The sequence below is a fragment of the Pangasianodon hypophthalmus genome, chromosome 20 (genome assembly GCF_027358585.1).
Source record: "Pangasianodon hypophthalmus isolate fPanHyp1 chromosome 20, fPanHyp1.pri, whole genome shotgun sequence".
Taxonomy (NCBI): domain Eukaryota; kingdom Metazoa; phylum Chordata; class Actinopteri; order Siluriformes; family Pangasiidae; genus Pangasianodon; species Pangasianodon hypophthalmus.
Genome location: NC_069729.1, coordinates 11288344 through 11305750, shown reverse-complemented (window position 1 = coordinate 11305750; position 17407 = coordinate 11288344). Strand labels below are relative to the sequence as shown.

At 40.1% G+C, this 17407-nt stretch overlaps 1 protein-coding gene across 10 annotated transcripts in view; it reads left to right on the top strand.

Annotated features, from left to right (window-relative positions):
• iqsec1b (IQ motif and Sec7 domain ArfGEF 1b) overlaps positions 1–17407 on the top strand; it is a 182991-nt gene that overhangs the window by 156581 nt on the left and 9003 nt on the right. For all 10 annotated transcript variants that reach the window (XM_026932602.3, XM_026932598.3, XM_026932601.3 and 7 more), the window contains 7 exons: positions 7400–7667; positions 9411–10666; positions 11483–11644; positions 13127–13249; positions 14220–14386; positions 15120–15259; positions 16288–16317. In XM_026932602.3, the coding sequence (XP_026788403.3) occupies positions 7400–7667; positions 9411–10666; positions 11483–11644; positions 13127–13249; positions 14220–14386; positions 15120–15259; positions 16288–16317 (2146 nt within the window). The remainder of the gene's footprint in view (positions 1–7399; positions 7668–9410; positions 10667–11482; positions 11645–13126; positions 13250–14219; positions 14387–15119; positions 15260–16287; positions 16318–17407) is intronic.

Sequence of the window (17407 nt, the reverse complement as noted above, 5' to 3'; positions counted from 1 at the left end):
TTGTTTAGAGCCCAACAAAATGCAGTAAAAGCTAAATGCAGGTTCAGCTTGGCCATCCCGGTGAAAGCCAGGCTTTATTTGAACTCTGTTGGCTTTCACACTGTGGCAGAGGATTTCTGAGGCATTCAGTCTGCATGCTATGCTTTTCAATGTGCTGCAGCTCTTCCTGTCATACCTTCACACTGGCCGGTAAGAATGCAACATATACAGTGTACAGTTACACAACTAATGAGAAGGAGTGCCGTGAAATTTTCTCATATGGGACTCTTTAATTTTCTTTCACCACATGTCTTGCATAGTGTTTTGACCTCCAATCTGCAGCATGGTAGAATTACTATTGTTATTCATGCCAACAGATACGAACCCAAGCTTATTCAGTTCTCCATTAAACCAGTGTAATGTCTGCTAGATACACTGGAGTGTTATACCTACAGTGACTCTATACTATAACATGCCATCTCGGTGATATAAAGCATGTTTGTTGAATAGGCAGAGATATAACAGCAGATATAAGCACCATTGTTGACTGTCCTGCCATGCATCTGAGGCTAATGATAAATGATAATTTGGCAAGAATTTATTTCCACCATCATGTTTTTTCAAATAAAAGAATTGGAGTTTAGAATAATACGCTCCAGGCATATGTGAAGGATGAGAGTTCAAATCCTTGCACCGCTAAGCAAAGCCTTTTACCCTCAGCTACTCTGCTTCATTTGCTTTGGATAAAAGCAGCAGTCAAATAAATAAATATAAAAGTAGGGAGTAGATGAGGGCTATGATCTTTGCTCAAGGGCCCAGACTGGCTCTCCAGCAGACTTGGAATTTGAACTCAGAACCTTCCAGGCGCTACCACAGAACCTTAACCCTGCTCCGGTAAACTCTGCAATCTCTCTTTCTGTCTTAATATCTAATGAGCTAGCTATTCATTGTTGGATCTAATTTCGATCCTTTTGATTTTTCATGCAAATAAAAGAATATTTCAGCTGCTTCATTTGCTTCAGATAGTGGTGTGTGGGTCTGTATTGTTTATCACATCGATGGGGGTGTTTACCATGTTTGTATGGCTCGCGCAGGTCATTACCATATGAATAACACACTCTGCGGGTGGGTGTGTCTAGAACAGCGCTGAGACAGAAAAACTGTACCTATCGTTAGTTTCATGCACATTACATAATCAGAGAATACTTGTTTTGGATTTGAATAGGTTCATTTAAAAGTAGACATTTCAAAGTTTCTATAGACATATTTCTCATGTCTGTGCGACAATAATACTCTGAGTTTTGGTTGATTTTTGCGACGCGCTCATTTTTATGAAGTTCAAAGGAGAGAGACGCAGCAGAAAGTGCATCCTGTTTGTTCTCTGTATTTTACAAAAGTACAGTATGTTGTTTTTATTGTGAGTGGACACATAAAAGTAGACCCTTTATAGTTTCTAATGATGTCTTCCTCTTTTCTGTATGATTATAAATGACAGAGTAGTTTAACTCATTGCTGTTGCTATAAGAAAAAAATCCAAGCGATCCCGCAGGCACCTCCGTCGACTCCCAGGGTTAATCCCACTCCTGCTCACTCCTGAATTTATTCTGACCAATCCTGCCTGCTCCTGCAGTTATATTTGTTTGTACCCACCTGCAATATTTTCTAATGAAGTTAGTTGGTTCTGTTTTCCAAAATATAAAGAAATAAGTCATTTAAACCACAGCAGCCCTGGCCAGAACAAAGCAGTTATTAAAAAAGAATGAATGAGTAGCCCAATTTACACCAGACACAACTTGCACAAAACTGCATCTGGTACGCTCCCGTGTTAATGAACATGGTCTTTTTTTGCCATGCGAGCTATCTGACAGCTTGCTCCCTTCCACATGACAGTAAATGTCACCCGCTCAAGTTTTTGTTGGCTCACGTTGGATAGCAGTTCTGATCCGCACCTCTAGCTTCAGGTTCTGACCCAGAAATTTTAATGATATTGGATACTATCAGGCTGTATATTTTATACAAATAAACAAGCTGTATCTCAGACAGCAAGGGGCAAGCCTTCGAGCTGAAGGAAATGTCAAGACAACTGATGTGAAGGTCCATAATGTTAATGTGAAGTGTGATTTAGGGACTGAAAAGTAAATGAGCTCTCATTACATACTTGTTAGGCTCACCATCTGTACCTGAGTCAGATAGTTAATTATAAGATAAACTCAGATCAACCCATAAAAAATCCTCACTGAAAACTTAATGAACTTATAATTGCATTAGTATATTTCCAAATAAATGAGAATTTTTTTGTATTCAGTAAGCATTTGATTATCATGCTTTAAAGCTGGTTTAGATCTGGTGTATTGAAATCTGTTCTGGTGCAAAGAACATGAACATCTTTTTAGAGGAATATTCTCTGAGCTCAGGGAACTCTATTCAACTCGACAATAGATTATCAAGCTGAATCAGTAGTGTTACGCAGCAGTTAGACTGGATTTTGTGATTTTGGAGAGAATGTAGCAGTAACATTTGCTAGCTAAGTAGGTTCTTTTTTTTTTCCAACCGTAAGAAATGAGCAACGTTTGCTCTAAAAGGCAAAGGTCTTGTGTGACAGCTACTTAATAGCCTTCTGTTTTGTCTTTTTACATTCAAAGTTCCTACTGTCCACTTTTTGTCTATTGGCTAACATTTCCAATATTTGCAGGGTTTAGGGTCACCTAGATGAACTTGGCATGAAGCTAAAAGAACCTCTATTGGAAGCAAATTCCTCTTGCGCATCCCGAGGGCACTGACATTTTCACCAAGCAAATTTTTATTTGATTTTGGTCTGACCACAGCTTTATAGCAATGCTGTGCAGAAAAGCACTTCTGGGACGGAGGGAAGACATTCAAATGCCTTCCTGAGTTCTGAGCAGGTAGCGGTAATTAAATTGACAGACACTTTCCTTTTTCTCAGCATCACTTTGACAGGAGTGTGCTCATCTCGACACTCTGGGGTGATCAAGAAAAAAAAGGCTTCACAAAGACTTTAACTACCAGAGCCTGATGGAAAAGTGTAAATCATTCACACTCTTTCTTTTATATGAAAGGCAGGCAGAAGCAGGGAAAGAGAGGACAGCAAACTTTCAAGTGATCCAAGATATATCAGATATACCCTTTTTGCGTTCTTGAGTGTATAAGTAAGCAATTTATGTCCAGTTTCACTCAAGCTCCATACTGTAGTCATATATTTATCAAGACTATAGTCATGATAAAAATCATATTTCATCCGAGTGCTATTGTAACATCTAGGGAACATATCACAAATAAGGAGTTAGTGAGTGTTACCATTTAGTGGGTAAAAACATGATCCAATGTACTTGCTCTTGCGGTTATATTGCTTTTCCAATTATTCGGTATGAACAATTGTGCACAGATTTGTGAGCACATTATTCAGCCCAAAAAAGACTTTCAGAGTCATTATGTTCAATTTGCTGCTATGTTCATGGGCACATAACCTAATATAGAGCAGAAAATTAAAAAGGGAGCTGAGTTGCCAGTTGGTGAGTAGAATGAAAACAGTGGTAGCTTGCCTCCTTTAAATCACTGAGTGGCTCAAAATTTTTATTCCAGAGCAGAAAATAAAATCGCAGGACCACCCATTGAAACCTGTGCTAGTGTGTGCTTCAGTACTTCTTTCTTAACATTTCCACACCTTTCCCCTGAAGCATCTGTCTCACAGGGAAAAAAAACCCCTTTGCTATCATCTCAGTAATTTTTACATTTTTTCCAGTGTCATTCATCATGGTTCAGAGCGCTGACTTTGAAGACCGTGTTACTCTCGCTCAGAATAAAAGAGCTGCCCTCTGAGAGATGAGAAGACGCCAAAACAAAATGAAAATCTCATTTCACTCCTCATTTCCAAATGTGCATCCAGTGCATTCTGAAGGCATCAAACATCAGTCACTGAAGCTCTGAGTCATTGCAGCTCTGTGGAGCCCTGAACAGAGACGGCACCACATCAGCTGCCAACTGTGTCATCCAACACATCCCTGTGTGTCTCTCTTATGTCCTTATGGGATGTAATTCCACATAAAAAGTTTAATTAAAAAAAAACAATTCAGTTTCAGTTTTGAATGATATTATGCCAGGGAAAACAGGTTCACAAATTAAACCACCTACATCCTGGATGTTATTTTCCTAATCTGATCAGCTGAGACTGAGGGCCTTATAATGTGGCCTAATCAGACTGAAACCGAACGGTGAGGTCACCATGAAAGACTGCGCTGTGGAGGTTTTTCCTCTTTAGCTGAGTCACTCCTGAAAACGTCTGCCTTCTGTGATTAATCCAAGTTCAGGATCACCCTGCATGGAAGTGGGGTAAGTGGAAAGCAGGAGCTTTTCCACTTCTGTTGAGCTGTAAAGGAAGAGAATTTGGTCTTATGGTCTTGACTGCTGATGCTGTTTGGTCATGCTGCCTCAGTATGAACCTAGTAATGTTAATAAACCACCAATACACCAGTGGTTTTTCATAGATTTATGAAGTTACATTAGCTACATTGCTTGTCCTGGTTAACATTGGATGCCAGCTTGCCAAATTATTTCCTTGTTAGCTCACAAGCCAGCTTCAGGATGAAATGTCTTTATATATTTGAGTTTCTGTGTGATAGTAATTGTAGTTTCTGGGTAACCATATTACAGGACAAAGACATTAAAGCATGCCTGGTGGGCAAACAATGTCTGCTCATTATGTGTTGCCAAACACAAAATGTTACCAAACTATAAACATGGAAGTTTTCCATTTCAGCCTCATGCGTATCACAGTACCTCAGGGAAACACTTCCAACTGCATTGTTGGAAAGTCACAAAAATCTGCATAACATGAGAGAATAGTTCTTATTCTCATATGTCAAATTTTTTATGTTCTCTCTGTGTCTGTGTGGGTTTCCTCTGGGTTCTCAGGTTTTCCTCCCACCTCCCAAAAAAGATGTAGGTATGTGAACTGGCTATTCAAAATTTTCCCAAGGTAGTGATGAGTGTGTGAATGTGTGTGCATAATGTCCTATTCAGGGTATATTGCCTCCTTGTGACCAGTGTTTCCGGGATAAATGCCGGCTCCACCATGACCCTGACCAAGATAAAGCTTTTACTGAAGATGAATGAATGCATGGCTGGAGTTTTGAAATTTGTAGTTTGGAATTTTAGATAAGAATGATACAGTCTAGTATTTTATACCACATCCGTAACGTAGATTTGATGGTCTATAATTTCAACATTTCCCTGCCTTGAAAAAACCCTGGATGCAAAACTCCTTTATAAGGAATTTCATTAATAAACATTTAAAGATTCATGACTATATAATTCAGTATACTAATGTTTTAATATTAAATAACATTAGGATTGAAAACAGAAAGGATTGTGATAGTCAAAAACAAGACTAAATGTGGTAAGTGAAGATAATAAGTTAATAAGTTAATAAGTTAATGTCTTCTGTATGTTGATTTTCACTGTTCTTCTCATCTGGCCATTGCACACTCTGCTGCTTGCTAATTCGTTTAATTCAAGGAGGCTCTGTTAATCTGAATTTAATCTACTGCTGCTGAGTGGGTGCAGAGAGTGCAGTAAGTGCGGGGAAAACGTGTGTGGGTGGGTGTGTGGTGTATGTGTGGGTGTGGGTATTTGTGTATATGACAGTTGTTCTTTATGTGTGAATAGTGTTGCACTTGGGTTTTTTCCAGTCATTACACATGTCTATGCAGAAAAAGTAGGAGATTCTTGTTTGGTTTTTGGGTTTTTTTGCCTGTATGTTCTCTATAAATCAAAATGGATGTGGAGTGGCACATTGTGGCATGTCTAACCTGAATGGTTGTCAACTTGCTATTCTGAAAGCCTTTTGAAAGCCCTTAGAGATTGCAGCAGTTTTCACATGTACTTTGACCCTCTCCTGAATCTCAGCGGTGGAGAAAGTGTGCGAATGGAAGTGTGTTTATATGAGACAGACAGCCACTGTTTCTAAATACAGAGGTGTGTCTAATAGTGGCCTCAGACAACAGAAAGCTTTTCTTGTACCGTTTCAATGACAGTTATGAGTTGTTTTGCTAACTGTGCTAAGTGCTGTGTCACTGCTGTGTAAGCACTCTTTGTTTGGCAGATTCGTCACTGTGTGTGTTTGTGTGTGTGTGTGTGTGTGAGAGAGAGAGAGAGAACAGAAGACAATCTAAGCTGAAGTCTAACATTTAACAAGTTGCATGATTAAAATGGAAATAATAAGTAATTTCAGGGGGTATGATCTTCTCAGTGAGGTTTTAATCAAGTGGCACTTTGTCCTTTATTCCTTGCTTTGTGTGGCCCACCGTGGTATTTTAATGAATGTTATTGACCAAGAATTATAATCATTTTATTTTCCAAGAAAGATTTCATTTACAAGGAATATGACTGACTAATTGCTCCATTAATGTGGAATAATTTGAAACAGGTAGACAGGGGGAAACTTGGGTAAAATAAAATACAAATACTGTATAAGATATGTGTATATATATAAAGATAGATATGCAAAGATAAATAAAGGTGAGTGTAAACAATTCAGAATAGACAGAATAGACATGTCAGTAAGTGCAAATGCAGGATACAGTGCTCTATATTAGCAGTGCGTTAGCTTGTGTTAATGAAGTTTATCCAGTCTGTTATTGAGCAGGGCTACAGCTCAGGGGAAGAAACTGTCTCCATGTCTAGATAGTCGCTGCTTACCTTAATTCCTCTACTTTAGGATCCAAACTCGGCTTTTCTTAGCATGACATAATGCAGAAATTATAGCAAACTTCAATTTGCTTTAATATACAGACTGTGTCTTGCCCAATGTTTCCGATAAATATATGAACGAACTTGCGAGACAAGTCAGCTTTAGCCTAGTTATTTCATGTTTTATACTGTGCTTGTTTGTCCTCCTCTTGATGCTGCCATACACACACAGGCAGGGAAAAATAATTCTAACTCATCATGTCATGTTTCACAACACCTCCTCCAACCCCAAGTAACCGCCAAGTAAAAACATATGCGAAAGGTAATTCCTCAGCTATATTCTATCCATTTCTGGTATATGGGTCTCTCCCCATTCAAGTAGGTTTTGTGTGATGGGAATAACTGCCTTGGAGCATTGTATAATAAGATGTCCGACAATTGAAAGACTTTACTATAAGGGACTAACAACTTATCTGTTTTCCTGTCTTTCTTCTCCCTCTCTCACTTTTGGTCCTCTTGTACAGTATATCAGTTTTGTGTGAAAGTTGAAGTTGTCTTTTATCAAGGTACTATGAAATTCTTTGCTTCTAAAAACAAGAAATTGAGTGGAAAAGGCTTCATATACATCAGAGATACTAGTAACCTGCTGTATATTTGGGAAATGTTTTAAATTAATAAAAGTGCCTTAAGTGAAACCCACTCTTTCTCCCTGCAGTGTGGAAGGTGATGGTGCTGGCTGTGAGGCAGGTGCGTCTCTGGAAAGCGGATACTCTCGCGGGCCGGTGACGCGCAGCTCCATCATCAGCACTGAGCACTTTGAGGCACCGTCGCTTTACACACACGAGGTCCGGCAGCGGCCACGTCGCCCCAAACTCCAACACTCACAATCTATCCTCCGCAAACAGGCTGAGGAGGAGGCCATCAAACGCTCACGCTCGCTCTCCGAGAGCTATGAGCTCTCCACTGATCTCCAGGACAAACAGGTTCTCTTCTTCTCCTGTTTTGACTTTTAATGTGTTATTCATGCTCTTCAGTGCTCGTTTATTACATGATCAGAGAGACTGTCAGCTTCAACATGAATATACTTTGATTAATCATTTGGGTTTATTGATTTTAAAAGGATTTCAGGCAAAGATGATAGAGCAATAGTTTCCGCACACTGTGATAATACTGAATGGCAATGACACAAATGTCGGGAATGGTTCCAGATTCACTGTGACCCTCACCAGGATAAAGTGGGTACTAAAATTGAATGAAGGAATGGATGAATGTTGTTAGACTAATTACAGCAATTATTTAGGAATATATGAAAATGTATTTCGATACAGGAGATGCCAATGCACCAAATGAAAATTGCATCCAAATCAAATACAGTACTTTGTGATGTGAAGTAGTGCTACTTCAGTAGATAAAGGTAATGTTAGCATTTTGGTGCTTGAGGACTAACACTAAGCTTTAGTGTTAGTCCTCAAGCACCAAAATGCTAACATTACCTTTATGTTTGTCAGACACCAGACTGGTGTTTCTGCATTAAATAACAAACGGGTCTTCAACTATACTGTCTCATTTCAAAGTATCACTGTAACACAAATATTAATCTGCTGTTATATTTTTCTCCTAAGTGTTGCCAAGAGCCACAAGACAACATAACCACAAGACAATAGCAGCATTGCCTGCTAATTAGCAACCACAGCATTAGCTAGCATCCAGCTCACTCGTTATTGAAGAGTATAATGAATAAAGGACTTTATTGATCTCATGAGTAAAGTTGTCCCTTAGATCATATAAAATCTTTGAAACACTAACTAAATATCCAAGAGAAAGAGTCATGATTTGTACAGTACGCTGAATAAAAATAAATCAGTCACACATTTCCATTTCTTCTTGACGACTTCACTTCTCCATTTCTTCTTTCTTCTTTGTATGCTGCTGCCTTGTTAAACTGTTCACAAACAGACAGTGTTGCCTTTGATAAGAATTTAGTGCTGCAGAGAATTTCTAGCTGTCAAGCAGATCTGACACAATCGTCTGCTCTGAAATCCACCAGAATGATCACCATGAAAAGCATTCTCCATATTTGTATTATTCAGAGCATATCATTATTTTGATACAAATTGCATACCACCTTTCTGCTGTGTACATCAAATGCAATTTATAAAATAGCATTTTGGATTTCAAATAAATATGTATCCAAAATGCTGTTGTCCCTGTTGTTTGCAAGGTAAACTGTTTCTTCAAGGAGAATGCATCTCTGTAGGCATGTTTCACTCTAGAGTCTGGATTTAATTTCAGTGCATGTCACTTTAGCCATACTATTGTGTGACAGAAAAGACATCACTTTAATATTTTAGTATTAATGGCCCAGTTTCTATACAGTCAGAGTTCGCTGTGCTAAGTTTCATCATGCAGCACGATGTACCCTCAGGCAGTTGTGAGAGCAGGAATGGAAGGAGTGGTTCCTTAGATCAGGGAGGCTGAGCACACATATATTCATATAATACTTGTACCTCGAACCTGCTGTGCAAATCATTCAAAAAGCTGTAGCTGATAACTTCAAGTGACAGGAAGCATACTAAAAAAGTGTTTAAGAATGGCCATGTTTTAGTTGACTGTTGTTCCCAGTAGGATATGATGTTTATGGTCCTTACAGTGAGACCTTTCAGAAGACGCTGAAAACTTAGCATGCTCTAATCCTGCCTATGGCTTTGTGTCATTCATGTTGGCAGGTGGAGATGCTGGAGCGGAAGTACGGGGGACGTTTCATAACCCGACATGCGGCCCGGACCATCCAGACAGCTTTCCGCCAGTATCAGATGAACAAGAATTTTGAGCGCCTCAGGAGTTCTATGTCTGAGAACCGCATGTCCAGGCGCATCGTCCTTTCCAATATGAGGATGCAATTTTCCTTCGAAGGACCTGAGAAAGTCCACAGCTCCTACTTTGAGGGCAAGCAGCTCTCCTTGAGCGACGACAGCTCTAAGCTGGCACAGTCAGAGCGTGGAGACATGGTACCCGTCAACGTTAAGTCACAGGCAGGACAAAGCGACTTCACGGATGCCATCACCGAGCTGGAAGACGCCTTCTCCAGGCAGGTGAAGTCGCTGGCTGAGTCAATTGACGATGCGCTGAACTGTCGCAGCTTGCATGGGGATGAAGGGCAAGATGAAGGGCAACGGGGACACGGTGACCTGGATCGGGACATCACGTATCAGGTGAAACAATCACACAGCGGAGACAGACGCAAGCTTGATGAGATGACAGCATCATACAGCGACGTGACCCTCTACATTGATGAGGAGGAACTGTCACCCCCCTTGCCTCTCTCGCAGTCTGTAGTGGACAGAACGTCTATGGATCCAGAACTGCAGCTGCGTGCACTAAACTCCTCGCAGGACTATTGGGTACACAAGGAAGACAAGGGTGACACTGACACTAGCTGTCGCAGCACGCCATCTCTGGAGTGCCAGGAGCAGAGGGTGAGGATGGACCACCTCCCTCTGCTTACCATTGAACCCCCCAGTGACAGTTCAGTGGAGTTGAGTGATCGCTCTGAGCGCAGTTCTCTAAAACGGCAGAATGCCTATGAAAGGGGTGGGCCTACCCAGCCGGGCAGCCCCAAGCGCCATCCCTCTCATCCCTCACATCCCTCCCACCCTTCCATCCCTCGAAGAGATGATGATGTCCCCCGGCATCGACCACGGCAGCTAGAGAGCCACCTGGCCATCAATGGCACAGCCAACAGGCAGAGCAAATCAGAGTCTGATTTCTCAGATGGTGACAATGACAGTGTAAACAGCACATCCAATTCCAATGATACAATCAACTGTAGTTCAGAGTCATCATCACGGGACAGCCTGCGTGAGCAAACACTCAGCAAGCAGACATACCACAAGGAGACACGTAACAGCTGGGACTCACCAGCCTTCAGCAATGACGTCATCCGCAAGCGCCACTACCGCATTGGCCTCAACCTCTTCAACAAGTACGTGCTGATTCTAAGAACAGAAAAATCTTCCTTCCCTAGAGTGAGACAGAGGGAAAAAAGAGAGATTGGAGAAATGTTTCAAACAATGGTCTGGTGTCCCTTTCCATTAGCAGTAATCAGACCACAGTGATTGCTGTGAATGAACAGGCTCATGCTGTGTTATGTGGAGGTGACATTTTTTTAATTATCATCTTGATCTTTAACCCACAGTGCCATGTGATTTTATGTGAACCAATTATAGAGGTTCACAGCCTATTCATTAATTCAACAGTAGGGCAGGTTTTACATATGTGGGCACTGTGACTCTCACTGAGGCCTCTGTTTAATTAACACGAATCAAATATGTGAGGAGTGTGGCAAAGGCAAGCACAGTTAGTTTATGTAAGTAGTTGGTTAGGCCAGTTTAGATTAGTAAATGACATCCAAAAACACTGCAGCTGTCCATCTGCTTCTCTAATGAAGAGAAGATCAAAGCTAAACCTCAGATAAACAGGCTTTCTTGAAGTGTTTGACATGAGATTGAAAACCAGATTGTCTAGATTTGTTTGAAGTGACTTTTAGGGACCGGTGCATTTGTGTGTGTGTGTGTGTGTGTGTGTGTGTTGGATTACTCAAAAGCTGTCTTTAAACTAGCAAGTCTTTAATTGTAGGTTATTGTGGATTTGATTGTTCTCTATGAAGTCCTTTTTAATTAGGATTTCTGAGCACACAAGCCACACTCATTGGTCTAAAACACTCTGAAACCCAATTTGTTCTAATACACACATACACTGTTTGAGCTCTTGCGTCTTCCTCTCCCTTTATTGTTTACAGAAAGCCGGAAAAAGGTATCCAGTATCTGATTGAGCGAGGGTTTGTTCCAGACACCCCTGTGGGTGTGGCTCACTTCTTGTTACAACGGAAGGGGTTGAGTCGGCAGATGATCGGAGAGTTCCTGGGTAACAGACAGAAGCAGTTCAACCGAGATGTCCTGGAGTGAGTTCTCTTAATGGAGTCAAGTGCAAATCTAACTTCACACTAGAAGTATACACAAGCACACACTAAAGAACAGCATGGAGAAGTAATTCTGTCTACATCTCTGCTCGTCACCGGTATCCCTACCATTCCTTTTCCCCCCTATCCCTGCAGGTCCCATCCCCACATTCATATTACATATGTGCCTTCTGACCTATAACCTAATTTCCTCTAGGACTAAGTGTATCAATATGTAACGCAGTATTATTTACAGTACTGCACAAATATTTAGGTCTTTATATTTGTCCCTATACATTTTTAATAATTATTTATTTGACACTTTTTTGAAGACATTTTACTAATTTTATTTACGGACATCTGTTTCCACTGCTCTCAGATACATGAAACAGTGTAAGAACTGCATTCTGCATAAATAAAATATGCTTTGCCTAATAATGTGTCTATCAAAACATTACTGTTGTCAGTGTGACTGCTGTGGGTGGTGCATAGAAGACAGTTTTCTGCCAGACATGATTTATTTTTAATACATCAAATGTCCAAGTAAAAACAATTTCTTTCTCTGTTCAGTACACATAAATCAATTCTCCAGATGGTGTCTAATGAAAAATTCAGTATGCTCATTTTTCATTTGGGAATGCTGTGTACTGCAATTATTGTTATTTTCTGGATGTAGTTTAAAAAAAAAAAAAGGCAGAAGGAGTTTCCCCATCCCACCATTATCTGTTGAACTGGTGTATATGAACATCTGCTTATGTGAGAGAGAATTAATAAATCATTCTCCCATTTGTGAATATGAAATTACATTGCTGGTGAAGTGTACACGGAAGTTTGGTTTTCTAGTAAACTCCTGTCTTTGTTTTTTATGCCAGTGGTGAAGGGGCTTTTGTTAAGATTGATGCATTAAAATCTGTCCAGAATAACCAGAATATTTCCAGGAGTTTAAACTTGACTGTAGATGGATTTTTAAACTTGACCGTAGATGGAAGGTGGAGAAGTTGGGGATGATTCCAGGGGCCCTCAGTAAACCAGGGCCCAAGGGAAATTGTCCAGGAAAATTAAAGTTGTCTGGGGTGAAGAGCCCAGTGCAATAACCAGTAACAGAACCCGAAATTCATACTGCTTTCAACAAGATAATACATCCAGATGAACACAGAATGGTTGAGGGAACACAAAATAAGTTTTTCAAATGGCCATTCATATTTAGCAGCTCCAGTGACAATTGTTGCACTTCTGTACGTCGCTGTGGATAAGGGCGTATTCTACATGCTGTAAATGTAAATTAACCAGCAGAAACTATCCAAATCATCTCGAGACCTTTTTTAAATCTTATAACAGTTCACTGACAGTTGATACGTAGGTCATATTCCAAGTCATGAAATAGACTGCAGGTTTAAGTGTGTTGCAGGGTCAGTGGAGAGAGAGAGTGGCATGTTTCTGGTGTATTCTTACACTGATCTGTATCTGTGTATTTCCTTTTGGCAGCTGTGTGGTGGATGAGATGGACTTCTCTGGCATGGAGCTGGATGAAGCCTTGAGAAAGTTCCAGGCTCACATCCGGGTGCAGGGGGAAGCACAGAAAGTGGAGCGGCTTATCGAAGCTTACAGGTGAAAACCTGCCCAAAATCAGCTTAATACAAGCTGTAGAGTAGTTGTGACAGATTTAGAAGAGGCTTGTTCATAATCCTGTTGCTGTCAAACATCTGTTTCAAAAATGTGGTCAGATTGCTCTTTTTTTTTTTTTTTGCCTTGACCTCATTAAATTTTCTTCACATTAAAGCATGAAGGATTTTCCAACAGCGAACAAATAATCAGCTCTCACTGGAGAATTTCCTGCCTGGTGAGAATCATTGAGATTGCACTGAATGATAGTCTGCTGTCCTGAACACGTCCACAAACTTTGCCCGAGGGCTTCCCAAGGGCAAGCTAGAAATCTCCCACACTGCCTGTATACACCATTTCTGAGAAAGGGCTTTTAACTGAGTGATTGTAGGCCTTGGCTGCAAATCAGAGCACCCCCCTTCTGAACAGAGGAGCACTTTTAGTTTTGTCCTTGTCCAGAGTAATGCTGCATTCAGCTTACCTCGGAAATGGGAAATCACAGATTTATCATCCTCTGAGCATTTGAGCTACAAAGTGGGGAAATCCCATGGACACCTTTATGTTCATCTTTTGTTAGTAACAAGCTAGCCAGCTAACTGTGATGAGCGGTGTATATTTTCCTCCTCAAAACAGCAAACTGTATAGTCAGTGTTTAACAGGTGAATATGTCTGTATGTTGCTTGATCTAAACCAAATACTTATATATACAGCATAACTTATATAAGGTAAGAAGTGCTACTTTGTTTACTGCTGATGCTGTGTACAGCTATGATTTGATGTCACTTGCTGAACTTGGAGTTGAGGAGACCATCTTGAGTTTCCAAGTAGGAATTCCAAGTTGAGGGGGCGTTTTCTTTGGTTTTTCCTAGTCAGAGGAAATTAAGAGTTACGACCTTCAGTAGAATGAAGCATCATTTTGTCTGGTCCTCTGTTGTCTTGACTTTTTGCATTTGGGAAACTGTTCATGTCTGTCTAGCCAGCGCTACTGCATCTGCAACCCCGGCGTGGTGCGGCAATTTCGCAACCCAGACACGATCTTCATCCTGGCGTTTGCCATCATCCTCCTCAACACAGACATGTACAGCCCTAATGTAAAGCCAGAGAGGAAGATGAAGCTGGAGGACTTTGTGAAGAATCTGCGAGGTGTGACTTTTATCTGTTTGTTCACTGTATACAGCCTTTAATTCACCCTCAGAGAAATCTTTCACTCTCAGAAGGAATAATTAACCGTAATGCACTATTTTGCTAGTGATATAAGGTAGATGAATGACTCTGCGTAACAATATAGCTTTGCATAGATATCAAGTCTCATCTCTTGCTGTGGTGTTTTTGTGACTGAGCTTTTATGTATGCACACTTCAGTGCAGGAATTCAAAAAGAAAACAGCCATTTAAGTGTAAAAGTCTCAAGCATTTACAAAAATTTACAGAAACATTACAATGAAAGCAAGGGTAATGTGTGGCATAGAAAGTGTAGATAGCAAGAAAAGCAATTATTTTTTCCTCCCAACGTGGTCTAAATTTATTAAATGAATGAATTCATATGACCGTATATGTAATTGTACAAAATTCAACAAAATCTAACCAAATTCATGCAACGTTTTCATGAGACCAAGAGATTTTTTCCCATTAAAGTAATTTTAAGCTATGAAGAACAAGTGACTCCTTGTGCAATTGTGCTCATCACTAAAAACTAACATTGCTTTGATTAGAGTTTAAAGTCAAAATGCTCAGACACAATTGATTAAATTGGAGGAGAGCAAAAGAAAGAAAGCATTTGAGTTTTTTTGTTTTTACGTAAAATTAAATGAGAGTACTGAGTATTAATTTAAGCTGTACTTGACTAAAATTCCCCTAAAATTCTACTTATCTGACAGGGGTTGATGATGGAGAAGACATTCCTCGTGAGATGCTGATTGGTATTTATGAGCGGATCAGGAAACGGGAGCTCAAAACAAATGAAGACCATGTGTCCCAAGTGCAAAAAGTGGAGAAGCTCATCGTTGGGAAGAAGCCAGTGAGTGACATTATCACCACATCTGCTATCCTTTCCTTCTATCTGGAGCTGCTCATCACAGTTCATCACAGATCTTAAGACAGGTCAGGACTTTAGACTTCAAAAAAAGCACTTTAGAATTAAAAACTCTTTTCGCATTTACTTGATATTTATAGAGGCAGAGTGTACAGAGCAGTGTAGGCTCTCTTAGGTCACATTATTTACACACAAGGTGGCCATACCGGTGGATTCTTATGGATATACACTATAAGCAACGCTCTTGTTCTATAGGACAGATATACAGGTTGCCTTCCCTAGACATTAATGGCCACTGACTCTGTATTAGCCCTGGATTAGCTTTTCCAGAGAGACCACCATAGCCACTTTAAGTTCATTTCTGGTCTACTGCAAGCTTATTCTCATAAGATTTCCTCTTTATTGGGGTCTGAGACAAATTACTTTGCCTAATGGATGGCATAAGAGAGAGAAGGAAGAAAAATAAAAGGAATGAGAGAGCTTCAAGGTTGGTTTTAAATCCCTGCCCAATCTAATGTAGATTCTCATTTCTTCTGATTTTTGTCTCCTGGGAACTAAGGTGCTCTTAGGAATTCTAATGCAGTTCAGCTTCAGCCACCACAGCTTTGACATAGTAATAATTACCATTTTAAGTCTAATGGAGATTGCACACATAACCTGACCTGCAACCCCATCCCTCATGTCTGTTTAACACCATGAGTCCCATCAGCCTTTCCGTTAATGCAGAGCCCCTGTGGAGCAAAAATGGAGGTGCCTCTGGCCCTTGCTGCTGTAATTAGGCCAAACTCAGCAGCATTGCTCTTCATCAACTCCAGCAGGGATCTCAGCCACACACAGAGCTTACAGACACCAGGTAGACACCAGGAGGATGTGTTAAAGTCTAGAGACAAGAGGAAAGAAAAGAAAGAAAAAAACATATTTACTCTCCAACCTTGCACTTTCTTGCTGATCCTTTCTCACAGTCGCTTTGCTTTATGGCTTTATGACCTATTTGGGTTTTGTTTGTTTTTCAGATTGGCTCACTCCACCATGGCCTTGGATGTGTGCGTATTTTTTGGCTCATTTTTTTAATTGTTGTTAAATGGTAGTAAAACATGTATGTTTTGCACAAAGATTCCATCCAAGTATTGACATTTGGCAAGCAAAATATATTCACATTAGATCCTATAACCTTGCAGGAACTGTAATGAACACCCATTAGCATATTTAATTGTTGATTTATGGTGCTGATGTTGAATGGCCTGCCTCCTGGCTATGGACTATATTCACATGTCAGATGTATTCACTTTGGTTAAAATTTATTTGTATAGTGCTTTTGACAAAATACATTCTAATGTCTAATGTCCTTTATACATTCCTCCATTTTATTAAGTTGGTATCTGCCATCTGGTTTTGCTGAAACTTATGGCTGTGTGTAACAGCAGCAAAGCGGTGGCGCTAATACCATGTTTCAGAATAATTGTACCTAGAGGTATGGAAAAAGCAGTGGGCCTAGAACAGAGTCTTGTGAAACACCAAACAGTCAGTCAGATAAGGCCTGGGCCAGGGAGAGCTTTTCCCTTAACTGGAACAATTCTGTCTAGAAGCATATTGTGATCTAAAGGCTGCTCTGAGATAAATAATACAAACAAAGAGATTCAACCCTGATTGGAGGCCACTAGTAGGTCATTAACCACTTTAACCAGTGCCGTCTCAGTACTGTAATGGGGCCTAAATCATGACTGAAATATTTTTACATTGTTTGTGATGTCAGGCTCAGAGTGGGGAGACAAATGGAGAGAAAGTAGACCAAAAACTTGAACAAGTAATTCTTGAAAACATTATGTAATGGGCAAAACACTTAGCAATGATACCTCAGTGCACACAGTGAAAGGAAAACAGGAGCAATATTGAAATATGACTTCCACAATGTTCCACAAAGTGCACTTGAAACCAAATTAATTTCTAGTGTACTCTGTTAAATTATGCAAGAAGGTAATGTTTTAGGAGCACAGTGTATTATACATAAAGTAAACAATTTTATAACTTTCATACCCCACAGTTTTGGCTAAAAGAAGGCAAAACATATATCACTCATAGTAAAGAAAATTGCTGCTTTCGCTACTTTATTTTAGACTCTTTTTAACCAAATTT